This window comes from Salmo salar, chromosome 19 (assembly GCF_965601325.2).
Source record: "Salmo salar chromosome 19, fSalSal1, whole genome shotgun sequence".
NCBI classification, from domain to species: Eukaryota; Metazoa; Chordata; class Actinopteri; order Salmoniformes; family Salmonidae; genus Salmo; species Salmo salar.
The window spans coordinates 53,258,775-53,286,243 of record NC_138309.1 but is presented as its reverse complement, the minus strand read 5'-3'; the positions used below and the strand labels follow the sequence as shown (position 1 = coordinate 53,286,243).

Sequence of the window (27,469 nt, the reverse complement as noted above, 5' to 3'; positions counted from 1 at the left end):
CACTGCTCGACTGAGAGACCTTACAGATAACTGAATGTGTGGGGTACAGAGATGAGGTAGTCATTGAAAAATCCTGGTAAACACTATTATTGCACACAGAGTGAGTTCATTCCGCATTGTTAAGCACATTTTTACTGCTGAAATCATTTAGGCTTGCCATAACAAATCTAAAAACATAGGGGCTATTGTGTGTAGGTCGGTGGGGGGAAAAAAATCAATTTAATCCACTTTAAATTCAGGCTATAACACAACAAAATGTGGAAAAGTCAAAGGGTATGAATACTTTCTGAAGGCATCTATCTAGCACACACTTACTGACAGCAATACCACAGAGTTTCTAAACCCAGAAGTGCAACATTCCAGAAACGCTAGTGAAACTGACCTAATAGCCCAGCCCGGGGTTTGGGGTTGGGAGAAGTGAAAGATTATTCCTCCGTTGTTCATTTTCTCGAAATCGAAATTCAAGCCAATGTAGTTTAACATGTTATTACTCCAACCTCATGAAAGTGACAAACTGACACGTTTTAATTTTTGTCAAAAACAACTTCATATCGAAGAAGGGCCTTTGATTTGACAGCCTGCACTTGCGCAGTTCTGCACGAGACGACCGTTAGACCCGATGACGTGTTTCCACGCATGACCGTAGCTAGCCAACATCGCCACGGCATCACCTACAAGTGTGATCGAGGATTTATATTTAAGAAGCCGTTTTAGCCTATCTTCATACAGTACTGTCTTAGGTAATACTTTGTGTGAACTGTGAATACACTTTCTGATCAATAGATGGGTTAGCTGACAACTTCACGAAAACAAATGTACACGCTTCCATGGGGCAAAAGTCAGGATGTTGTTGTTGTAGCCAGATGGCAGCTTCTTGTCATTCATGCTAACTATGTGTGGAATCGAAGTGGCTTCTTTCAGCTTGTTATTGATACCATGTCTTGTTTTGGGGTGTTTCGACTAATTTCATGTCAATGCTAATATGGCTCAAATTCGCTAGCTATCTAACCAACAACTGTAACGATTTATCAGAGAGACAAGTGCTCATTATTTGTTTCGTGCTGTTGGCGGTAGGTGCACTTGATTCAGCAGCCCTACTGCCGGGAAGGCACCGTGTTTCCATGTTGAATAATTGCATGTGTCTGAAGGTAGAAATCTGCCTATCCGGCAGGCCAGAGAGAAAATCAAGTGCACCTATCGGCCCATCACTGGCCAATCAAATAGATCAGATCACTGTTTCTGCACAGTTTCCTCAAGCCATAGACTGTAAAAAGAAGCCTCCAACGCACAGAAAAGTTGATACTGTGAGATTTCAAAACTTTCAAAACCATGACTACAGCAAATAGCTGCTGATTTTATGAGTAAGTTCATGTTTAAAGTTGTTATTCAGCTGTTGTTATTCAGCAACACTTTTATGAGCCATAAAATGCATGTTCTCCCCACTTCCACTCACACTATAACTAGCACTGCAGCTGCAATGAATGAGTATAGCAAAGTGTTTCCATAAGCTTGCCTTATTATTAGCAGCTTGTGTCTTTTTTTAATATCAAGGACTACTTCACTTTCTCTGGTCACAGGGGTAACAACATGAATTGGTGCATGGGGCAGAAATAATGCAGAGCGACTTGAGTTTCGCCATCAGCTGGACCCTTTTCTCAGCCGAGGGAAGGAGAGCGGAGGGACGATGAGTCAGGTGAGAGGCAGCCTCAGCGCTGCTCCCTCCCTCCCCTCATGGCCTGCATCTGATGGTCAGTCTAAGTCAAGTAAAAACGTTTTAAAAAAGCATACTATGCTCACTCAGCTGTGCCTCACAAGTAATACAACAAATGATCTATTACCAGTGATCATATTCCTATTTTTTTAATGGTCTGAAAAGAACAACATTGGCAGGATGATGTATTGGGCCTATAACCTACTGCACAAACCTCATTGCTACAGAACTGTTTTTAATTGGTTAATGTTGCATAGGCTTATGTTTTCTTTCTAAATCTGAGAAGTAGATCTCAGCTTGCATTTTGACTCAGAAAGTGATCTCGACTCAGAAAAGGTTGGTGACCGCTGATCTAAGCCAACTCCGTCTGTTTTGCCACATTGTTGCGTACGCCTCGCTTTTGTTGCTAAACAACTATCCTACAGCTGGATTATTCTGCACTGCAGAGACAGTGTACTGTAAATGCCTACAGTGCTGAGTGCAACAGTTGCAGTGCTTACAGTTTACAGTAGAGGTCACTCAAGTACAACTTTAAACATACCAACAGATATGCATGTATTGTACAACAGTGTGTCTGTCTATGGCGCTGATTAGCTGCAGTCAAACTATTATGAGATCCCATGAGATGATTATAGGCCGATGTTATTAGATGACGTGGGTCACAACTGTTTGACTCAAAATGATTCGTAAAACTTAAAAATACGTCATAATATGTCTATCCTGTCCGAAGGTGCTCTTCCTGGAAAATCCCCAAATTGTCAGACTAAATAAAACCTAGCCAAGATCACAGTAAGAGCTGTGCTGAATATATAAGGAAATAGGCCAGGGCCCCAGTTTCCCAAAAGCATCTTACGGCTACTTTATTCATTAGAACCTTCGTAGGAGCACCGAGCTGTTTCCCAAAACCATCGTTACTAAAGTTGCGCTTGAAAACGCTCGTTATTTAACGACCGCCTCTGACCACTTGAAGAAGAGATGTCTTTTCCCCCTTTATACACAGAAATTCGCCACTAAACACAAAATCAATATGTTTATCTGTCTTTCTGTGACCGTCTAACTTCAGAACAAACGTGACAGTGACTACAAATACCAAGTTGTCAATTTCTTTGTATAACAAGGATATGAAGACGCTTCAAATAATAACTGAGATGAGTACTAAAAGATAAGTACATTATAGAGCTATGTATTTGAATGATATTGAAATGAAGTTCATGTTAATTCAATTGAGTTTTATTTAGCTATTTGTAGGCTAGCCTACTGTCTGTCATTTTTTACTCAATATATTTCATGATCTGTAACGTGTGCAATGTTGTGCCAAATCTTGATTTAGTGCATTATCATAGGGTAAGCATTAGAATAAGATGCCTCAATATATGCTGCCATAGGTGATCGTAACTTTCTAGGAGTTGATCCGTCGTCAGTATTGTGGAATAATTCTAATGATAAAGGTAAGATTGAAACGGGAGAACGCTGTTCCGAGAGCAGTGCTGTCCTTCGATCCCATCAGTATCGACACAGACCTCAACGATGCATTTAGCGAACGTACTCTGCGTGGTGTTTTGGGAAACGCATGTTACATCTTCGGCCGTTGTAGGAAAGATGCATCGTTAAAGCCTATGTACTATCGCTATCGAGAAACCGGAACCCGAGCTGTGAACTAAGCCCCTAAACTGGTATTGAGAGGTTCTGGACCGTAAGTACTTCATTTCCAATAGAGAAGCAAAAGCAAAGGAACAAATCCAGGTATTTTGCATAACCTAACTAAAACAAATGACTGGAGACGAGCTGCAATGTGTATTGACGCTTGTCTTATAATAATGCTGCCCTAATGATTCAGCACTTTTCAGAGAAGTGCTTTGTACAGTAAAGACTGCTATATAATCCTTCTGCTTGCCTCTGGTCCTGAGGCTGCATCCTTCTTTCTGGACAGATGATAGGCTTCAGGAAAATCACCCGTGGCAACAGCCAATAGGTGCCCTCGAATGAAACATCATTCCACTGATTCATTTGCTAAAATAAAGAAAGTTGGGTTCTTAGATTGGTAATGCAGAAGCTTAGTGCAATCCGGGATCCTTTAAATTTCAACGGGGTGACGTCAGAATTGGAAGTCCAAAGGATTCTGGATAGCAAGGACCAACGGCAGAACAAGGCACTACCTCCTTCCTTGGTGTAATCTAGGCTATATCACAACCGGCCGTGATTGGAAGTCCCATAGGGCGGCGCACAATTGGCCCAGTGTCGTCCGTGTTCGGCTGGTGTAGGCCGTCATTGTAAATAAGAATTTGTTCTTAACCTGTCTGGGCTAGGGGGCAGTATTTTCACGGCCGGATGAAAAACGTACCCAATTTAAACAGGTTACTACTCTGGCCCAGAAACTAGAATATGCATATTATTAGTAGATTTGGATAGAAAACACTCTGAAGTTTCTAAAACTGTTTGAATGGTGTCTGTGAGTATAACAGAACTCATATGGCAGGCAAAAACCTGAGATAATTCCAAGCAGGAAGTGGAAAGTCTGAGAATTGTAATTCTTCTTTTGATTCTCTATCGAAGCTACAGTGTCTGTGGGGGGCGTTGCACTTCCTAAGGCTTCCATTGGCTGTCTAAAGCCTTCAGAAAGTGGTTTGAGCATTTTCCTGTCACTGGGCAGATAATAGGAGCTCATTCACTGAGTGGTCTGCCTGGCAACAAAGGGATTGGATATGCGCGGTCACACGAGCACGCCGTTCCTTCTTTTTCTTCTTGAATGAATATGCTATTGTCCGGTTGGAATATTATCGCAATTTTACGTTAAAAATACCATAAAGATTGATTTTAAACAGCGTTTGACATGCTTCTAAGTAAGGTAATAGAACATTTTGACTTTGTCTCTCGTTCCGCGCTCGCGCGTTATGCCTTTGGATAAGTGATCTGTACGCACGAACAAAACAGAGGTATTTGTACATAAATATGGATTATTTCGAACAAAAACAACATTTCTTGTGGAAGTAGCAGTCCTGGGAGTGCATTCTGACAAAGATCAGCAAAGGTAAGAGAATATTTCTAATACTAATTCTGAGTTTAGGTTGCCTCGAACTTGGCGGGTGTCTGAATAGCTCACCGTGATGGCTGAGCTATGTACTCAGAATATTGAAAAATGTGCTTTCTCCGTAAAGCTATTTGAAAATCTGACACAGCGGTTGCATCCAATCTATAATTCTTAAAATAATTGTTATATATTTTGTCAACGTTTATGATAAGTATTTTTGTAAATTGATGTGCACATTCACCGGACGTTTTGGTGGGAATACATTTTCTGAACATCACACGCCAATGTAAAATGCTGTTTTTGGATATAAATATGAACTTTATCGAACAAAACATACATGTATTGTGTAACATAATGTCCTAGGAGTATCATCTGATGAAGATCTTCAAAGGTTAGTGCTTCATTTAGCTGTGTTTTGGGTTTTATTGACACATGTCTTTGCTTGGAAAATGGCTGTGTGATTATTTTTGTCTATGTACTCTCCTAACATAATCTAATGTTTTGCTTTTGCTGTAAAGCCTTTTTGAAATCGGACGTGGTTAGATTAATGAGAAGTTTATCTTTAAAATGGTGTAAAATAGTTGTATGTTTGAGAAAGTTGAATTATGACATTTTGTTGTTTTTCAATTTGCCGCCCTGATATTTCACTGGCTGTGTCCAGCCCATAGAAGTTAACTGACTTGGCTAGTTAAATAAAGGTTCAATATTTTTTTAAATCAAAAACCTGACAAGCTGAGATTGGTGAAAGCAATAGGCTGCAGACCATGCAATCGCTTACAGGTCAGTGGTTAGTTAGTAAGGAAAGATGCACTTTAAAAGTATTCAAACAGATAACAGAAAAAACAGATAACTACTGTATGTAGAGGTCTTGCACGTGTACAGGAGCAGAGTGGTGCATTGAATGGCATAAACCCTGACTGCATACAGTACACTGGTCAGAGAAATACCAGCACCATTGAGGACCTGTGCTGTAGGTCAAAGTCCTGAGTAGTGATATAGGATTGGGGACAGTGATACTGTGGGCAGAGACCCCGTACAGAAACAGCGCCAGGCAGTGAGCTCATTAAGGTCAAAGCCAGCAGGACACCCTTCGACCCTCTAGAATACAAATCACCCAGGATAATCCACATAAGGGAAGTAGCGAGGGTGAAAGTTTTCTACTCCAGCAACAGGGAAAGTAAAACGCTGACTATTAAAAAAGCTGTGTAAGTAAAAGTAAAAGTTCATTGGACAAAGGTTAAATGCATTATGACAGCCAGCGAGGATTAAGCGCAGTCGGTAAAACAGAAACACATCCTACTTGTTCTCCAACACACGTGCAGTAGAGACCAAAGTACTGAAGATTGACGCCTCCCATTCCGATGATGGATTAAAACTTCATCCATCCTGTTGGGAGCTAAATAACTTTAAGGGGAAACTAAAGCAGGCTTTGTGGTGAAGCAGAGACCACACAACCAACCATGCTCTGGCATTTTAAGATGGAGGTTGTCACATTGTCATAGTACACAGATCAAAGGAGGACATTTACCTACCCTATATGACCAAAAGTATGTGGACACCTGCTCGTCGAACATCTCATTCCAAAATCATAGACATTAATATAGAGTTGGTCCCCTCTTTGCTGCTATAACAGCCTCCACTCTTCTGGGAAGGCTTTCCACTAGATGTTGAAACATTGCTGCAGGGATTTGCTTCCATTCAGCCACAAGAGCATTAGTGATGTCGGGCACTGATGTTGGGAGATTAGGCCTGGCTCGCAGTCGGCATTCCAATTCATCCCAAAGGTGTTTGATGGGGTTGAGGTCAAGGCTTTGTGCAGGACAGTCAAGTTCTTCCACAACGATCTCAACAAAATATTTCTATACGGACCTCGCTTTGTGCATAGGGGCATTGTCATACTGAAACAGGAAAGGGCCTTCCCCAAACTGTTGTCACAAAGTTGGAAGCACAGAATCATCTTGAATGTCATTGTATGCTTTAGCATTAAGATTTCCCTTCACTGGAACTAAGGGGCCTAGTCCGAACCATGAAAAACAGCCCCAGAAAATTATTCCTCCTCCACCAAACTTTACAGTTGGCACTATGCATTTGGGCAAGTAGCGTGATTCATCACTCCAGAGAACGTGTTTCAACTGCTCCGCAGTCCAATGGCGGAGAGATTTACACCACTCCAGCCGACACTTGGCATTGCGCAAGGTGATCTTAGGCTTGTGTGCAGCTGCTCGGCCATGGAAACCCATTTCATGAACCTCCCGACAAACAGTTATTGTGCTGACATTGCTTCCAGAGAAAGTTTGGAACTCGGTAGTGAGTGTTGCAACTGAGGACAGACGATTTTTACGAGCTACGCGCTTCAGCATTCGGCGGTCACATTCTGTGTGCCGGGGCAGCTCTAGCAGGGCAGAAATTTGACGAACTGACTTGTTGGAAAGGTGGCATGCTATGACACTGCCACATTGAAAGTCACTGAGCTCTTCAGTAAGGCCATTCTACTTCCAATGTTTCTCTGTGGAGATTGCATGGCTGTGTGCTCGATTTTATACACCTGTCAGCAACGGGTGTGGCTGAAATAGTCAAACACACTAATTTGAAGGGGTGTCCACACACTTTTGTATATATAGTGTATTATATTAAATGGTATTGTATTCTATCCAGACCCACCATGCTGTTGAGGTCTGAGTCGTAACTCCCACAGGGGTGTGTGATGGTCCCAAGGGCCTCCAGACCCTCCTCGTCCCACATGTAGGTCCCCCCCGAGCCAGAATCTGAGGGGGACAGGTCCAGAGATGAGCCAAGGGGGTATTCTGCACCCCCAGACAGGGCCTGGCTAGTACGCCGAGACAACCCCCCTAAAACAGAGTGGAGAATGAAGAGGTGTTACTTGCCTGCTACCTAATCACTTAAGGAATATTAGTTAATTTGTTTTGGTTAATATTATGGTATGTCATTTAGGGCCTGTGTCTGAGAAACCGGCTCTTAGTCTTTCAAGTCAATTATTTTGATTAATGTGAAATCTTACCAGTGAGTCCCATCCTGGCCCAGTCCACACTGTCAGACAGGAAGCTGTGAAGGCCAGTCATGGAGGTTCCACCGTGCCGTCGGTTGACGTCTGTGTTGTCATCATCCAAGTCAGGCTGTGATTGGTCGAGCCTTCCGTTCTGGGCCGGGAGCAGCAGAATGCAGTCTCCTCCATTTCCCAGGTTGTCAAAATCGTCCATGTACTCCTCACTGGTGTCGTTGCGCTCCAGGGAGGAGGTGGAGGAGAGTGACATGTCCTCCAGGCCTTCCCCCAGGGGATGGACCCCACTGGACGCCACAGGCTCCTCTAGCAGGCCCTCTGGGGTGCTCACTGGGCTGTCAGTGATGCTGGTCAGGTCTGGGGTGACACGGGGCATCTCCACCGAGTTCCTCCTCCCCTCGCTTTCCTTTCTGTTGCCATGGACCTTCTGGGAGGTGGCGGCCAGGACAGGGTGAGGCTGCTTGATGAGGGAGGGTCGTGTGAGCCTGTAGCTGAGGGCCGAAGGCTTGGTGGTGGAGGAGGCTGAACTCGGTAGTAAGGACTTCCTCAGTGTGATGGGTGGCAAGATGCAGCTAGTTGTTCCCACCCCAGCCTTGCCTGGCACTGGTCTAGGTCCACCCTTACTAAGATGTAGGCCTTTTCCTCTCCCCCCACTACTCAGCACAGGGGTGGGTCTGGCCAGGGGAGATGTCTTGACCTTGGCTAGAGGCCTGGGCAGCTCCTTGGTCAGCTCCGAGGCCCTGTTGAAGGAGTAGGAGCGGATGATGGGTGGCTCGGTGGGGGAGGGGATCCTCTTGACGTGGGTGAGGCTCTGGGAGCGCACCATGTTCTCCTCTGTGGCCGTCTCCAGGCTGTCGCTGGACTGGGACAGGCTGCTGGTCAGGTTGCTGTGGGGAGAACCACGGCTTTGGCCCCGCCTGAGTGAACCGGTCCCAGACCGCCCAACACCACCCGCCTGGCCGTTGAGACCCGCTTTGCCATTGCCGAGACTCTGTCCAGACAAGGCCTGTTTGGGGATGGCCCCGCGAGACCCAGTTCTGGAGCGTATAGTCCTGGGGAAGGTGGAAGCACACCCCTGTACCTTAACTGTGGCAGGCATGCTAGACGGCTTCTTAATCTCCCGTACCACCATTGGTAAGTGCTGCGGTTGTCGGGGGTGATGCCCAGCTCCAGTTCTGTCCTCCTCCCATGAGTCCCCCCCCCTCTCCACAGGGGCTCCCCCTTTCCCCTTCTTCCACTTCAGAGAGAAGGAGGAGGGCATCCGGATTGTTCCGTTCTGCCTGGTGGTGGCAGTGGGTAACCCTTTGCCCGTGGTGCTGGAGGAAGGGTGGTGGCGGGTCCCATTGCTCAGTGGGGCGGTGGCAGCCACAGCCGTGGGGCGCGAGCCAAACTTGGGCAGCCTGGAGACCATGGTGGGCAAGTTGGGAACCGGATCTTCCATCAGCTGCCTGCTGGATCATGGGTGTGCAGGGCTGGCAGAGCTGTGGAGGGAAAGAGAGAGAGATGGACAATTAGAGAAGGGGAGGAGAAAGAGAGAAATTGAAGGAGGAGAAGAGGGAGGCCAAGACAGAACAAGGAGGAAAAATAGAGCGAGGAAGACAGAAAGATTTGAGAACATGTCGTGCTAAAATTTTACCAACCCAAACCTGTTATTTCTAACACAAAAGAAAACGTAGAGGTAGACTTTAAGCCTACCAAATGCAGTAAAATAAATGACAGTCGGTTACTTTCTGTGAATATTCTATTCAAGCTAATGAGAAACAGACAAACCTTTAGTGCAAAGTAGCTGTAAAAGATCAATAACATCTGTTCTGGGAAAGCAGTCTTTACTGTGCCCATTAAAGTGCCCTGGTGCTTCAAAAGGCTAGGGTGTGTGCAGACCTAGTGGTTAACTGGCAGGGGCAGGCACTGAGAGTCAGGACTTGGTGGAGCACAACCACATACACATGCCATACTCGATACTGTACCACACCCCTAATAATCCCAATGCTACTCAGCAAATTACAACACAGCTTTCCTGACTGCACCCGCTCCTTACACTGCTCTGACATTTAAAATCCCACCCAGGAGGCTAGTGTTGCAGAGCATCTACCTTAATAACCTTTAGACTAAACCCTCGCATGTAATGTCACAGCTACAATTGAAAATTGCGGCCGATAGCATTAAAATGCAAATCAATTTATAACATTTTTGACAAATAAACCTACCATTAAAATTATAGACTGATCATTTCTCTGTCAGTGGGCAAACGTACAAAATCAGCATACTTTTTTCCCTCACTGTACAATCTGTAGAAACTGTGAGAATAGAAAAGTTTAGAACTTTTGTGAAACATCACAGCACCGTCAAAAATATGGCAAGTAGAAAATCAAAACTGGATGGTTTTCAGAGAAAGGGTAGCTAAATAAAAAAAAAAAGAATAAGTCATGTGAAATGTACAGTGTCCGTAAAATGTATATAGTTTGTATAAGCTGGAAGTAGAAACCTAAGTATTGTTGTCCATTAGTTTACTCCAATTAGGGGTAGTAGTGGAAAATAATAAAGAAGGAAAATATATTTAAGAAAGAACAAAAATGAATGTGTGATTGGAAATTATGCACACAATTCAATTTATAATGGGGGGTCTACCGTTTAAAAAAGGTATGTAATATATACACACTATATATACAAAAGTATGTGGGCACCCCTTCAAATTAGTGGATTCAACTATTTCAGCCAAACCCGTTGCTGACAGGTATATAAAATTGAGCACATAGCCATGGAATTTCCACAGACAAACATTAGCAGTAGAATGGCCTGACTGAAGAGCTCAGTGACTTTCAACGTGGCACCATCATAGGATGTCACCTTTCCAACAAGTCAGTTCGTCAAATTTCTGCCCTGCTAGAGCTGCCCCCGGTCATCTGTAAGTGCTGTTATTGTGAAATGGAAACGTCTAGGAGCAACAACGGCTCAGCAACAAAGTGGTAGGCCACACAAGCTCACAGAACGGGACCGCCGAGTGCTGAAGCACACAGTACATAAAAATTGCCTGTCTTCAGTTGCAACACTCACTACAGAGTTCCAAACTGCCTCTGGAAACAACGTCAGCACGTCAACTGTTAGTCCGGAGCTTCACGAAATGAGTTTCCAAAGTTTGATGGAGGAGGAATAAATGGTCTGGGGCTGTAATGTCGTGGTTCGGGCTAGTGAAGGGAAATCTTAGTGCTACAGCATACAATGACATTCTAGACGATTCTGTGCTTCCAACTTTGTGTCAACAGTTTGGGGAAAGCCCTTTCCTGTTTCAGCATGACAATGCCCCTATGCACAAAGCGAGGTCCATACAGAAATGGCTTGGCGAGATCGGTGTGGAAGAACGCCGACTGCAAGCTTAACCGCCCAACATCAGCGCCCAACCTCACCAATGCTCGTGGCTGAATGGAAGCAAGTCCCTGCAGCAATGTTTCAACATCTAGTGGAAAGCCTTCCCAGAAGAGTGGAGGCTGTTACAGCAGGAAAGAGGGGACCAACTCCATATTAATATCCATGATTTTGGAATGAGATGTTTGACAAGCAGGTGTCCACATACTTTTGGTCATGTAGAGTATTTAATTCTTAAAAATAAAAAAAATATATAAAAAAATACATGCATGAAAATTCAGTGATAAATGTGGTTTAGTAGGATTTTCTTATCTGAGGGCAAGTAGAGAGCAGCCTGAAGCTGTGAGGAGACTTCTATTTTTTATTTATTTAACTAGGCAAGTCAGTTAAGAACAAATTCTTATTTACAATGACGACCTACCAGAAGGCAAAAGGCCTCTTGCGAGGACGGGGGCTGGGTTTAAAAATAAAAAATATTGGACAAAACACACATAACGACAAGAAAGACACCATAACACTACATAAAGAGAGACCTAAGATGACAACATAGCATGGCAGCAACAGAGAAGACAGAGAGACATAGGTTTTGGCCTTTCTAGGGAGTTTTTCCTAGCCACCGTGCTACACCAGCATTGCTTGCTGTTTGGGGTTTTAGGCTGGGTTTCTGTACAGCACTTTGAGATATCAGCTGATGTAAGAAGGGCTATATAAATACATTTGATTTGATTTGACATACAGAGAGAACTTGGAGGAGAGGAATAAAGTCAATGGCTACATCCCAAATGGCACCCTGGTCAAAAGTAGTGCACTACATAGGGGCCTGAGGGCACACAGTATATATATATATAACTGCCTTAACTTTAATGGACCCCAGGAAAAGTAGCTGCTGCCTTGGCAGGAACTAATGGACCCTAGGAAGAGTAGCTGCTGCCTTGGCAACAGCTAATGGGGATGCATAATAAATACAAAATACAAATAGTGTGCTATTTGGGACGCATACCATGTCTATGGGAGACTGATAATACACAAAAGCTTCCATGCAAATGACAACAACCTTACCGTCATGTGGATGATGCCCGGTGGGCATGAATGATGATAAGGAGTGGGATAGGGGCTGGCATGCATTCACAGAAGTAGCACCAAAGGGCAATTCCGCGGTAACGGCAACACAGATTATTCACTTAAAAATGTATGCCAAACAAAAAAACATTGATTTCAAAGTTTAACAAACCATGTACTCTTATGTACAAGGACTATTTGTAACAAAATGTTACAAAAACACATTTACTGGATGAACTGTGCAGATTTAAAGTTTGGTAACAGAATTTCGATAAAATCTCCCTCAGTTTTTTGTGTGTTCACGGTTTCTAAAAACCTCTTAAATACTGTATCTGCTCCGAATGAATATTTAAAGATGTCTGCAGAAAGAATGGGGTGTCAGCTATCACATGACACCTTGACTTGACACCAAAATAAAAAAAAAAATCTATTTTGGTTATTGAACTACAGTAAGTGAAGTGAATTTACACCCCGTCACGGAATTGCGGTAACATAATTTCATCATCGGTCCCTGATCTGTAAGACACAAAAATGCATAATTATGGATATGAATGTCATTATCTTCATGGTGATGTATCCTAAATAGGTACACAAAAAGGTAGAAATATTAAATATCCTCCTTTTCATATTTGGGTATTGTTCTACACACTGGCTATCATTTCAATGAGCTCTGCCCCCAAACAAGACCAAATTCAGGTGGTCCGGACTGGACCAAATCTGAACCGATCATAGACGTCCAAACTCATGAAACACAGACATCAAAGAACAGCACATAAGAGCTCAGTAGAGTTCAGTACATTAAAGTATAGTTCAATACAGTGAGTACAGTATAGTTCAGTACATTAGTGTACGCAACTCTAGAGTGCTCTACTGTGTACTGTACAGTACTTTACTATACTCTACTTTTCTTTACTGTACTCTACTTTGCTGTACAGTACTGAACTATACTGTACTCTACTCTGCTGTACTGTACTATACTTTTAATTACTGTAATCTACTGTACTTGTCCTAACTTGTGAACCCAACTGTGGTTTGTGACAACTATGATTTCTCGTTGTAGCCAATTCAATTTCAGAAATTCCGTTACCAATTTTGGGGAAATTCTGTTACCAATTTGGTAATGGAATTTCAAGTTTTAATCACTTAATTATTCATTTAACAAAATATATTAAAAGCACTAACTAATTGACAGGTCTACCTTGTTACTTCTGTGAACTTTCATCATCCTCCCTCCTCATGAAGGGGAGAAATCTGAAAATATCTTAGAGATATATGGGTTTTTGGTAACAGAATTTCAAGGCACAAGGCAATGTTTCTTAAACTTACAGAAAGCAGAAAATGTCCTCCAAAACTAAATATAAGTGTTGATATTAGTTGTCTGGGGCCTTTAGTTCAACATTGTGTTTTGGTGCCTTTCTAATCAAATCAAATTCAAATCAAATGTATTTATATAGCCCTTTGTACATCAGCTGATATCTCAAAGTGCTGTACAGAAACCCAGCCTAAAACCCCAAACAGCAAGCAATGCATGTGAAAGAAGCACGGTGGCTAGGAAAAACTCCCTAGGAAAAACTCCCAAAACCTAGGAACCTAATACCTTTGAAGACTTTTTCTGGTAGATGTTTGACCAGAAACCAACACCTTTGCTTATTCCACATTTAAGGGTGGAAAATTGTGAGAAAAAAAAAGTAATAAAATATATATGGTGCTAATGGGTCCTTTTACATGGAAATGACCCAAACAGGCCTTCCTTACTGTAAAAGGTGCATGTAACAGGGATATGCAGTCCTCCCCCATAAAACCACGAGATGATAACGTAGCCATGGCTCTGCCTACAGACACAATATGACGAGGGTAAATCATTCCCCAGGGGCTTGAAGTACAAAGTATTTATTCAGTAGAGAATGGAGATTAGGCCCGTCAGGCCCCTCAGGTGTTATGAAAATAAAACCCCAATTTGGAACAGAAGAAGCCCGAAGGAAAGTGTCAGGAGCCAGTCAAGTGTTGAAATTTGAGTTTAACACAAAAAAAGAGAACAAAACAGCATATTCTCAAGCTTGGGTTATCCAGAACATTCATAGGCCTATGTGCAGCCGGCCTGAGTCTTATTGCAGGTCATGGGTTGAAATACCGCAGAAGTGAGAAACTCAAACTTTCGGGACTGAGTGTCGTTTGCATTGGTGTCTATAGCAATGACTCTACATTGGGCTTTGTTGAGAGAGAGCGAGAGAGCGAGAGAGCGAGAGAGCGGGAGAGAGAGAGAGAGAGAGAGAGAGAGAGAATTCTAGGGATTATGGAGGGTCTAATCAGCAATCAGTGTAGGCTAGCACTGGTTCAAAGCCATCAGCCCCATCTCATCAAGAGTATTGAAAAAAGGGCAGGGTGAATGACAGTGCGGAAGGGAGAAGAGGCAGAGAAGAGAGAGAGAGAGTGTTAGGGCTGCACAATTAATCAATTGTTTTGACGAAATTGCAATATTGACATGTGCAATATCCATTTTGAGCCATGAATGTAACATTCAAATGTAATAAGGGTCCCTTGGGAAACTGACCAACACTTTGGTTCCTACCCTATCACAACTTCTACCAACGCAACCTGACATGTCGTGCATGCCTTAATGTGTGTGTGTGTGGTAGTAGTAGACTAAGCTATGTTGCTGCAGGGGAAAGTTGCTGTGCTGCATTGTGGTGTTGCAAGGTTGGCCAAGGACAGGGAATGCATGCAGATGAATGGGTTTGCACAGCGTGCTAATGAGCTTTGGTGTCACGTTCGTCGTAATAATTGGACCAAGGTGCAGCGCGATATGGTTTCCACATATTTAATATTAGAAATGCACAAAACAACAAAGAAAGAACGAAACAAACAACGAACCGTAACTAAGAGGTGCTACGTGGACTAACTCAAAACAATATCCCATCAAACACAGGTGGAAAAAAATGCGTCTTAAATATGATCCCCAATTAGAGACAACGATAACCAGCTGCCTCTAACTGGGAACCATATCAAGCACACCAACCTAGAAATATGAAAACTAGAATACCCACATAGAAATAATAAACTAGAATACAACATAGACATCCATATACTAAATCACCCCCTAGTCACGCCCTGACCTACTATACCATAGAGAAACAATGGTTCTCTATGGTCAGGGCGTGACATTTGGCCTTCGTAGACTACACTGGGCACCTGGCTGCAACCAACACTCTCTCCCCCTCCCTCCTGGAGCGGTTCCAAGGCCAAATCAAATGGAGATTAGATGTACTCCTGCTGCAGTTCATCCGTTTGAGGGGCACTCTGCTACTGACGGTGATATTCCTGTGCTCTCAACTTCGTAACGCAGTGACCTCCGGGTTGCAGTTAGCACACAAACACACAGATATTTAGCAGCCATCTACAGTGCCTTCAGAAAGAATTCACACCCCTCGACTTTTTCCATATTTTGTTGTGTTAAAGCCTGAATTTAAATTACATTAAATTGCACTATGGGTAACGCTAGTTAGCATTGGCACACGAAAATACCTCAAACGTCCTTCATACTGGGCACAGAGACAAAAAAAAAAAGGCTTAAACGAGTTCATCTGACTCTGGGGAAGTAGACAAAGGACCTCATTGCCAAAATCCTGAAGTATACCTTTAACAAGTCACATAATAGGTTGTATGGACTCACTCTGTGTGCAATAATAGTGTTTAACATGATTTTTGAATGACTACCCCATCTCTGTACTAAACACAAAGAATAATCTGTAAGGTGCCTCAATAGAGCAGTGCATTTCAAACAGATTCAACCACAAAAACCAGGGAGGTTTTCAAATGACTCGCAAAAAAGGGCACCTATTGGTAGATGGATAAAAAATAAATAAAGCAGACATTGAATATCTGTTTGAGCATAGTGAAGTTATTAATTACACTTTGGTGTATCAATACACCCAGTCACCACAAAGATACAGGGGTCCTTACTAACTCAGTTGCCAGAGAGGAAGGAAATCGCTCAGGGATTTCACCATGAGGACAATGGTGACTTTAAAACAGTTACAGAGTTTAATGGCTGTGATAGGAGAAAACGGAGTATGGAGCCACAACGTTTTAGTTACTCCACTACACTAACCTAAAAGGACAGAGTGAAAAAAATCTATGGCAATACTTGAAAATGGCGTCCAGCAATGACCAACAACCAACTTGACAGAGCTTGAATAATGTTTTGTACAATCCAGGTGTGCAAAGCTCTTAGAGACTTACCCAGAAAGACTCACAGATGTAATCGCTGCGAAGGTGACTCTAATCTAAATAGATTTTTCTGTATTTTATTTTCCCAAAAATGGCAAACATTTCTAAAAACATGTTTTTAACTTTGTCATTATGGGGTATTGTTTGTAGATGGGTGAGAGGAAAAAACGACTGAATCCAATTTGAATTCAGGCTTTTAACAACAAAATGTGGAATAAGTCAATGGGTATAAATACTTTCTGAAGGCACTGTATAACACTACAGCAACCTATCTATGACACTTTCACAGTTCCAGGTCTAGTTGGAGCTTAGAGGTCAGTTGACTAACTCTCCTTCCATCACCTTGGCTGTCCTTCACTACCTCTCTCCCTCTCTCCCTCTGGGCTTAGGTTCAATGGAAAGCCCAACATACGATACACCACCACCTCCTACTAGCCAGCATTGTTATCCTCCAATCCACTGGTTACTCAGTCTAAACCAGGTCAAATCAGTTTAAACCAGGTCAGACAAGCTGGCAGGCCAAAGCCTCATTAAAATAAATCCCAGGGTATATCACGCTTTCACAGGAATCATTGTCACTATTTCCACGACAGATCTCCTTTAAAAACCAGCACAGATAAATTACAGTAGGAGAAAAAGCATCACTAGCACACACACACACGTAAGGCCCTATAAAATCCACAATGCGGAGAATGCGGATGGAGTCACAGGATCCAGACATTAAAACAGAATTTAAAAAATGCTGAAAAATGTATTGAACTTAGTAAAGGAATCAAATTTGTGTAGCAGTTAGTGATGATGCTAATGAAAAGTCTTCCGGTAGATGGAACTTTTTCCCAAAAACCTTCTCAATTAAATATTAACTAAAAAGTAGCCTATGCTTGCTTACCTGGCAGAATGATATGATTATTTGCATCAATCCAGTGGGTATTCGTTTTGCAAACCATCACATGTGGCTACAAAAACACTGCCGCTAAACAGCCTCTTGCTAGGTGCGCACTGGAATGAAAGGGTAACTACAACCAAAAAAAATTGAAATATCTCACATTTTACCATACCTCAAAAAGTGGTCTCCATTGTTGTGAACTTATAAAAACTACATATGATGTTCTCTAAAAAAAAAATTAAAAAGTGATTCTGAGAGCGAAAACCTAATTTAAAAAAGAGGAAAACGGTAATCTAAAACACAAAACTGAGAAATTGGAATAGAATGGCATACAGAAACCCCAAGAGAAGTCTAGGCAGAGCTGCTGTTGATACGTAACAACTGTGGGACGCATTAAAGCTGTCAGTGCACATGAAGATGTGATGCTTTATGCTCATATGGATATTCCTTGGAACCCTGCTTACGCAGTGTACCCCCAGTGACGACTTCCAATGGTAAATCATGTGATAGATGGGTTATCAATGAACAAGCACGAGGGCGGGATAATTATAACTACACAGGCATATAGCTTTGCACTTTTTAGGCAGCGTGGTGTCTCGTGTTTTTATAAATGAACAAGTGTTTCACCACAAATAGCCTACTGAAATGGGAATGGTGCGTTTGATGCCCCCAATGCTTGCCCACTACTTCATGCCCATTTCAGAGACAGTCATTATCATGCCATCATGTCTTAAAGGGGAACTGATTCCTAGAACCAACTTCTCTGGTTATAAAACGGCCTGTGTCATCGATATGAGCCAGAAATAGGGTAGCAAAGGGTCAAAAACTTTCCGGTAAATTTCCAGAATTTTTCCATGGGAAGTTAAGTCCGGGAATTTGGGGAATTTTGCTTAAATTCATTAAAAAAAGTTTGCTTATAACAGTGAACCTTTTTTGTGGAAGGCAATTCTAGGTCTTGCGACATATTTTGGTTAAACTATCCCAATTCAATGGAATTGCAACCCTTTGCATGCACAGTGCACTCTTCCATCACATGTATAGCTGATTCTCAAGATCTTGCACACTAATGAGATGCTATTGAGCACACACTACTACACTGTCTGAGTCAAGGACTAGACACTTTCTGGTAAGTTTGATAACAATACTGGGTGGGGTGAATATATTTTATATGACATGATTTTTCGTTAACTAGTTAATAGTAGCCTAGATTAATGTGTGTTTAAATTATTTCTAACTTGTTAACAATTTCTGCTAGTTAGTTTTTGCTAACATGTGGGTTTTAGCTTGTTTGAGCCTGCTAACCGAGGAGTCTTAATTCACCTGTTTCCATACATGTTTCATTTTAAAGCATTTATCTTACAAAGGAGTTGTTTAATCTAACTGCTTAACTATTTATCTGTACATGGAATGTTCTTCGCCCAGCATACACCCCTCCAACCAGACATGCTTTATCTACTAATTTGCTGGATGCAGAGTTCAACAAAGTTCAAGTGAAGGTCAAGCAAATCATAGAGAAAGCAGACTATTGCAATAATCTCTGATGGGTGGTCGAATGTTCGTGGGCAAGGAATAATTAACTACATGATCTCCACCCCTCAAACAGTATTCTACAAGAGCACAGACACAAGGGACAACAGACACATCGGTCTCTACATTGCAGATGAGCTGAAGGCAGTCAATGACCTTGGACCACAGAAGGTATTTGCACTGGTGACAGACAATGCTGCCAACATGAAGGCTGCTTGGTCTAAAGTGGAGGACTTCTACCCTCATATCACACCGATTGGCTGTGCTGCCTATGCATTGAATCTGCTCCTCAAGGACATCATGGCACTGAAAACAATGGATACACTCTACAAGCGAAACAAGTAAATGGTTAGGTATGTGAAGGGTCATCAAGTTATAGCAACAATCTACCTCACCAAGCAAAGTAAGAAGATTAAGAGCACCACATTGAAGCTGCCCAACAACACCCGTTGGGGTGGTGTTGTCATCATGTTTGACAGTCTCCTGGAGGGGAAGGAGTCTCTCCAAGAAATGGCCACATCACAGTCTGCCGATATGGACAGCCCCATCAAGAGGATCCTCCTGGATGATGTATTTTGGGAGAGAGTGGTAAGCAGCCTGAAACCTATAACAGTAGCCATTGCACGGGTTGAGGGAGACAATGCCATCCTGTCTGATGTTCAGACTCTGTTTGCAGATGTAAGAGAAGAAATCCGTACTGCCCTGCCCACTTCACTGTTGCTCCAAGCAGAGGAAACTGCAGTTCTGAAATACATCAAAAAGCGTGAAGACTTCTGCCTGAAGCCCATACACGCCACTGCATACATGTTGGACCCCAAGTATGCTGGCAAGAGCATCCTGTCTTGTGCAGAGATCAACAAGACCTATGGTGTCATCACTACCGTGTCTCGCCACCTTGGCCTGGATGAGGGCAAGGTTCTTGGCAGTCTGGCAAAGTACACTTCCAAGCAAGGGCTTTGGGATGGAGATGCAACATGGCAGTCGTGCCAACATATCTCATCAGCCACCTGGTGGAAGGGACTTTGTGGATCGAGACTCTTTCCCCTGTTGCCTCCATCATCCTCCAAATCCCACCAACATAAACCGCCTCAGAGCACAACTGGTCCTTGTTTGGGACCACACACAACAAAGTACGCAACAGGCTGACCAATACAAGGGTTGACAAATTGGTGGCCATCTGGGCAAATTTGAGGCTTTTTGAGCCAGACAATGAGCCACCCTCAACAAGGTTGGAAAGTGACAGTGAAAATGAGGCCTCAGAGTCTGATGTTCAAGAGGTGGATATTGAGGAGGTCCAGGGAGAAGACATGGAAGCCGGAGAGGAAGACAACCAAAGCTTTAGTTTCTAGACTATCATTTTACAGATGCATGTAGAAAACGTTTTTGGGAGATGCGATGGATCATTGGGGATCATTCAATATCCCCTTTCTTTTGTTGTTCAGTGAAATCATCCCATGTGAAGAGTCAACTCATTTAATTAAAGTTCAATGAGTAACTAAATTGTTTTTTGTTTTTTTTTCTATTGGATGGATTTAACCATTTGCAATTATGTCTACTTATGATAAGGTAAAAGGTTCATGTTTCTGTCTCCATATGATATGGTAAATATATCCAATGCAAAAAACATCTACATTTAAATGGTATTAATATTAATTTGTAATATATGTTCCTGTTAATTCCCATGGAAAGTTTCCACCTCTGAATATTCCCCAAAATGTGCAACCCTAGTCAGAAACATTCATTCTAGTCTCAAAATTAACTAACAAAAGTGTAAATAGGATAACTTTGGTCATAAAGTCAGTCTCATCCAAAACGAGATTTGGAAGTAAGTGCGACACGACGGGTATGAATTACTTACACGTCCACTTTTGCCATTGATGTCCAATTGACAAGAGACAAGGTGTGGTCCGTCCCCAGCTGCCATGTGTTGTGGACATGTTGTCAAGTCTGCAACGCACACTTGCTCGGCATAGGAGTGAAAATGGACTTCCATAAAGTTGGTGCAAACTTCTAATGCGTTCAACAATATTGTGCAAGATGGCAACGAATGGATTACATTCAACAAACGTATGACATGATGGCTGTGACTGATGTGTGTCGAGTAGCTAGCTAGCTAGCTAGGATACTATGATTCAGCTCGCTAAATACATAGCCTGTCCCTAATGTGTAATGTGATGTAATGTAATGTCATACAGAGTCAGATTTGCATAGCTAACGTTGCACCTGACGATATGGTTTGATAGGATTTAAAGTTAGCCAGCTTGCTCTCGATAATTTTCAACTCGAACTGGCTAGCTAATAAGATACGTGCTAGCTAACGTTAGCTAGCTAGCCAATTCACTTAAGCTCAGACAAAGATATTGGTAACTAACCTGTGTTTGTAAGTTAGGTAGCTAGCTACTTTTATGAGAACAGGCGTGTTGTTTGGGTTAGCACTTGCTCTCGATAACTCAGGCCCTGGCGGCATTCTGCCTTTGCTGTAATGGAACTGGGAGTCATGATCAAGTGCTAGGTTAGTTAGCACTAGCTTGCATTCAGGGGCTTCGTCTGCTACTAGTGCTAAAGCAACACGCCTGTTCTCATAAGTCTATTACGGATTTTCTAGGGCAAAAAAAAAATGAAGGATGGTATTTGTCAAGCCTGAGTATCAGTCTTTTTTTCTAGCATTCTACAAATATGTTACTGCAAGCATTTAGCAATGTCATGTTACACAACTGGTTGCATATGTTGCATTCAAGAAAACTCGAGCAAAAAATATGAGCTCCGACTGGGAGAAATCGTTTTCAACGGTCATCCAACTCGGAATTCCAAGTCGGACACTCTAGCATCTTTCTAGAGCTCCGACTTTCCGACCTGAAGATCACTGTTGTCATGATTTGACCTCAAATAGTAACGGTGTCAGCATCACTGGCCTTAATCTATTCAGTATTTGCTATTAGTGTAGTTTACTTCTAAACTACAGAAAAGTTTTTTATTTTTATATATGTTTATTGAGTGATGATATATTATTTAATTCACAGGCTACTTACAAAACCTGGTGGGTTTGTTGTTCAGCAGTGTCGTGGAAACCCCCCTACCATATCAGGCTCAGAAGGTTGAGGCAGAACACCAGTCCCACTTCAGGTTGGTCATAGGTCAAAATGCTATCACTTGTCTGTCCTGGAATTCATCCAACAACCATTGATGATGTAATCAGTGCTGTGTGTCACAACTCTACCTTGTTTTTCTACAGATGGAGGACAGGATAGATGGTTTGTCATGGAGTCCCCTGACTAAAAGACAGTTTGCTACAAATGTTTAAACTGCGAGAGACCTTGCACTCAGCATTCAAATTATACAAGACATGTATTCTTCAAAACATGTCTGGGAACTGTTTTATATGGGATACCATACGAAGGGTTGGGTTACAGTCCGTCTATCGACATGTCTGTAGACTATTGTCGTAGCGACATCAAACTTTTCGTTGTAGTTATGAAGCAGCCCAGTGCTCTAAATAGCCTACTTTCTCTATTTTAAACCCTTCCGTTTTACTGAATTCATTTTTAATGTCAACCTAGCAAGCCAGGCAACTAAAAGCAATTTTCTACACAATGTTTTTGTTTGTTGCTAGCTAGTTAACAAGTTCAAATAAAAAGTATAACTGACAAACACATTCTGATTGGCTGGGCCTGGCTCCCAAGTGGGTGGGCCTATGCCCTCCAAAGCCCACCCATGGCTGCGCCCTGCCCAGTCATGTGAAATCCATAGATTATGGTCTAATGAATTTATTTAATTGACTGATTTCCTTAAATGAACTGTAACTAGGGCTATCACCAACTAAAAAAAATATGCGCAAGGGATGAGAAGCAGTGCTTGACTTAGGCAGTAGCTCACCAGAGCCGAGTACTAGCACCTCAAATGTTCTACTGCTTGAGCTCCTGTTCCTCTTATAGAATATTAGCTCAAAAGTATTGTGCACTTAAATATAAACAGTCCAAGTCAAGCACTGATAAGAAGCAAATCAGGTAGGCCTATTTTATGACGTTTCCACTGTATCAGAGCGTTACATTTTTCCCTTTTCACGCCGAGTGGTTATCAAAAGGGAGAGAGCTGGAAAGATTTTTCAAATACAGTGAAGAATTATTGTAATTCTTAATGGATGTAAAAACAGACTTTGTTTGCTTGCTGTTTGAGGTGAAGAAAACATTACTTTGAAAAGCTCCACAGGTCATTAGAGGTGGTGCGTTATGCCAATCAGAAATACTATCACATCTCCAAATTGGCACATTTATATGCCTACATTTGTGCAAAGGCCAGAAAGCCTACAGGCCTACTTCTATGCGTGCACGTCCTTACTCAACATTGACAGGAGCGCTCCAAACCAAAAAAAATGACTAAATTGACAAAACTCGTAAATGAAATGAAATAAAACAAAACAAAACAAATTGGCAGTAGAGAGCGCATTCTGGAAAGAGAGAAGTGTATTGTGCATCTGGGTGAATGGTCAATCCGACATCTGCATTGGCCATGCAGCATTTACCGTGATAGGGCCTCAGCAGAAGGCAGGGCATTCATACTTCTTGTGCTTCACGGAGCAGTGCAGCACTGTGTCAAGGAAGTGAGTTTGTGTTTATACAGGATGTACCGCCCCCACCAACCGTCAACCAATCATGTCAATGCAGAGCTATACAGAGCCCTCCGCATTGTTCTAAAATTTGGGATGCGCATGGCAATGCGGTATGGAGCTCTATTTGGCCACTCCTGCGTTGTCTTGGCTGTGTGCTTATGGACGTTGTCCTGTTGAAAGGTGAACCTTTGCCGCAATCTGAGGTTTTCATTAAGGAGCTCTCTGTACTTTGCTCCATTTATCTTTGCTTTGATCCTGACTAGTCTTCCTGTCCCTGCCGCTTAAAAACCTCCCCACAGCATGATGCTGCCACCACCATGCTTCACCATAGAAATGGTGCCAGGTTTCCTCCAGATGTGACCCTTGGCATTCAGGCCAAATAGTTTAATCTTGGTTTCATCGGACCAGAGAATCTTTGTTTCTCATGGTCTGAGTTCTTTAGGTGTCGAGTCACAGCTCTGGGGAAAGGTTACAAAACATTTTTTGCAGCATTGAAGGTCCTCAAGAACACAGTGGCCACCGTCATTCTTAAATGGAAAAGTTTGGAACTACTGAGACTCTTCCTAGAGCTGGCCACCTGGCCAAACTGAGCAATCGGGGGAGAAGGGCCTTGGTCAGGGAGGTGACCAAGAACCAGATGGTCACTCAGACAGAGCTCTAGAGTTCCTCTGTGGAGAAACTTCCAGAATGACAACCATCTCTGCATCACTCCACCAATCAAGCCTTTATGATAGAGTGGCCAGACGGAAGCCACGCCTCAGTAAAAGGCACATGACAGCCCACTTGAGAAAGGCACATGACAGCCCACATCAGACCAGAAACAAGATTATCTGGTCTGATGAAACCAAGATTGAGCTCTTTGGCCTGAATGCCAAGCGTCACGTCTGGAGGAAAAATGGCACCATCTCTACGGTGAAGCATGGGGGTGGCAGCTTCATGCTGTGCGGATGTTTTTCAGTGGCAAGGACTGGGAGACTCGTCAGGATCGAGGGAAAGATGAACGAAGCAAAGTATAGAGAGATCCTTGATGAAAACCTGCTCCAGAGCACTCAGCACTCACCTTCCAACAGGACAATGACCCTAAGCACCCAGCCAAGACAACGCAGGAGTGGCTTCGGGACAAGTCTCTGAATGTCCTTGAGTGTCCCAGCCAGAGCCCAGACTTGAACCCGATCTAACATCTCTGGAAAGGCCTGAAAATAGCTGTGCAGCAACACTCCCCATCCAACCTAACAGATCTTGAGAGGATCTGCAGAAAATAATGGGACCAACTCCCCAAATAAAAGTGTGCCAAGCTTGTAGCGTCATACCCAAGAAGACTCGAGGCTGTAATCGCTGCCAAAGGTGCTTCAACAAAGTACTGAGTAAAGGAAGGGTCTGAATACTTATGTAAATGTGTTATAGATCCATTTTTTATTTGTAATAAATTGGCAAAAATGTCTAAACACCTGTTAAGAGGGGGAAAAAAATATTTAATACATTTTAGAATAAGGCTGTAAAGTAACAAAAATTTTGACAAAGTCAAGGTGTCTGAATACTTTCCGAAGGCACTGTATGTCTGCTGCAGAGCCATGATTTTAACAGCCAATACCTTCTTAAGGTCCAAATGTGTGCTTTTCAGAGAGCATTTAGAGTACGCCTCTCCAGACGTCTGACTCAACATTGTAGTGGTCAAGAGTCGATCAGAGAAGTGAAAGGAGTTATTTTCAAAACCAGATCAATTACTTCAGGGTTCAAGGTTAGAAATGTTCAGATTTGAGCCTAATTAGTCCTAATATTGAGTTGCACACCCTGTTGCCCTCAGAAAAGCCTAAATTCGTCAAGGCATGGACTCTACAATGTATCGAAAGCGTTCCACAGGGATGCTGGCCCATGTCGACTCCAATGCTTCCCACAGTTGTGTCAAGTTGGCTGGATGTCCTTTGGGTGGTGGACCATTCTTGATATACATGGGAAACTGTTGAGCGTGAAAAACCCAGCAGCGTTGTAGTTCTTGACACACTCAAACCGGTGCGCCTGGCACCTACTACCATACCCCGTTCAAAGGCACTGAAATGTTTTGTCTTGCCCATTCACCCTCTGAATGGCACACATACACAATCCATGTCTCAATTGTCTCAAGGCTTAAAAAATATTTAACCCGTTTCCTCCCACTTTAATCAGTGAAGATGAAGAGATTTAACAAATGACATCAATAAGGGATCATAGCGCTCACCTGGATTCAACTGGTCAGTCTGTCATGCAAAGACCAGGTGTTCATAATATCCAGTACACTCAGTGTAGAAGCCTAACTCAATACTATGGCAGTAAGGCAGGCAGTAAGGCAGGTAGTAAGGCAGCAAGGTAGTAAGGCAGCAAGGTAGTAAGGCAGCAAGGTATTAAGGTAGTAAGGCAGCAAGGTAGTAAGGCAATTAGCCATCCATGACAGCCTAATCCTTAGCTCATGCATGACCATTAGGCTAACATCTAAAAGTGGTTCTCACCTCAAGGCAAAGTGCCCTCTAGTCCAGACAGGGAGAACAAGGTCACCCAGAGAGCACCAGGCAGAGTTACCTGCAGCAGCACTCTCCTATTCTGTAGAGGAGGATGATAGAACGCACAACATTCCCTTAAACCACAATGAGCATAAACCACAACGTGCAGGGCACAATGACTCAAGCTGACAACACAGAGGATGCAGAAGGAGAGTGCGTCCCAAATGCCACCCTATTCCCTACATAGTGCACTACTTTTGACCAGAGCCTTATGGGACCTGTTCAAAAGAAGTGCACAAAATATGGAATAGGATGCCATATAGGACTTGGCCGAGGTCTTTATTCAACCAGTAGGCTAATAGATTTGTAAAAAAAATATAAATATGAACGCCTCATTATCCTCTGCTTTGTAACAATGAGTCCATGTGTCTCATACTGGATATTACACTGTGCCTATGTGAATGCCATGTTATTTTAGGGAACCTCCCTTTCTGGGACTGTCTGCTGATCAGGCAAAGTCAAATACCCAGCAAACTAGCCGCTGCCTTGAGCACACATACACAGCTGAGTCACTTCTCTGCAGAGGAACGCAGAGAAATTAAAATATCGTTAAAACACTTACCGAACACTCCAAGGACTGCTAGCCAGAACATCCACTTGAATGAGAGACAAAATCGTTCCAATATACACTACAGTTCAAACGTTTTTGGTCACTTACAAATGTCCTTGTTTTTGAAAGAAATGCAAATTATTTGTCCATTAAAATATCAAATTGATCAGAAATACAGTGTAGACATTGTTAATGTTGTAAATGACTATTGTAGCTGGAATATATCAATAACAGTACAGAGGTCCATTATCAGCAACCATCACTCCTGTGTTCCAATGTCACATTGTGTTAGCTAATCCAAGTTTATCATTTTAAAAAGGCTAATTGATCATTAGAAAACTATTTTGCAATTATGTTAGCACAGCTGAAAACTGTTGTTCTGATTAGATGCAATAAAACGGTCTTTCTTTAGACTAGTTGAGTATCTGGCGCATTAGTACTTGTGGGTTCGATTACAGGCTCAAAATGGCCAGAAACAAATAACTTGCTTCTGAAACTCATCAGTCTATTCTTGTTCAGAGAAATGAAGGCTATTTCATGCGAGAAATTGCCAAGAAACTGAAGATCTCGTACAACGCTGTGTACTACTCCCTACTCTGCGTCTCACAAAGACACAGCGGTTGGAACCAAAAATCTCAAATTTGGACAGATTTCCACCGGTCTAATGTCCATGGCTCGTGTTTCTTGGCCCAAGCAAGTCTCTTCTTATTGGTGTCCTTTGGTAGGGGTTTCTTTTCAGCAATTCGACCATGAAGGCCTGATTCATGCAGTCTCCTCGAACAGTTGATGTCGAGATGTGTTTGTTACTTGAACTCTGAAGCATTTATTTGGGCTGCAATTTCTGAGGGTGGTAACTCTAATGAATTTATCCTCTGCAGCAGAGGGAACTCTGGGTCTTCCTTTCCTGTGCCAGTCAGTTTCATCATAGCGCATGATGGTTTTTGCGACTTGAAAAAACG

The 27,469-nt window shown here is 42.7% G+C and overlaps 1 protein-coding gene and 1 long non-coding RNA gene across 4 annotated transcripts in view; one reads left to right on the top strand and one right to left on the bottom strand.

The window, feature by feature from the left end:
• Window positions 1-27,469, bottom strand: part of LOC106578973 (serine-rich coiled-coil domain-containing protein 2) — a 115,864-nt gene that overhangs the window by 74,935 nt on the left and 13,460 nt on the right. For all 3 annotated transcript variants that reach the window (XM_014158325.3, XM_014158324.3, XM_014158322.3), the window contains exons 2-3: window positions 7,759-9,239; window positions 7,401-7,588 (exon numbers count right to left, since the gene is read on the bottom strand). In XM_014158325.3, coding sequence (XP_014013800.1) covers window positions 7,401-7,588; window positions 7,759-9,199 — 1,629 coding nt within the window. In that variant the 5' untranslated portion in view covers window positions 9,200-9,239. The remainder of the gene's footprint in view (window positions 1-7,400; window positions 7,589-7,758; window positions 9,240-27,469) is intronic.
• LOC106578983 (uncharacterized) lies at window positions 636-26,926 on the top strand. The gene is made up of 4 exons (XR_001322557.3): window positions 636-740; window positions 1,578-1,748; window positions 21,841-21,943; window positions 22,053-26,926. It is a non-coding gene; the product is annotated as an uncharacterized LOC106578983 (long non-coding RNA).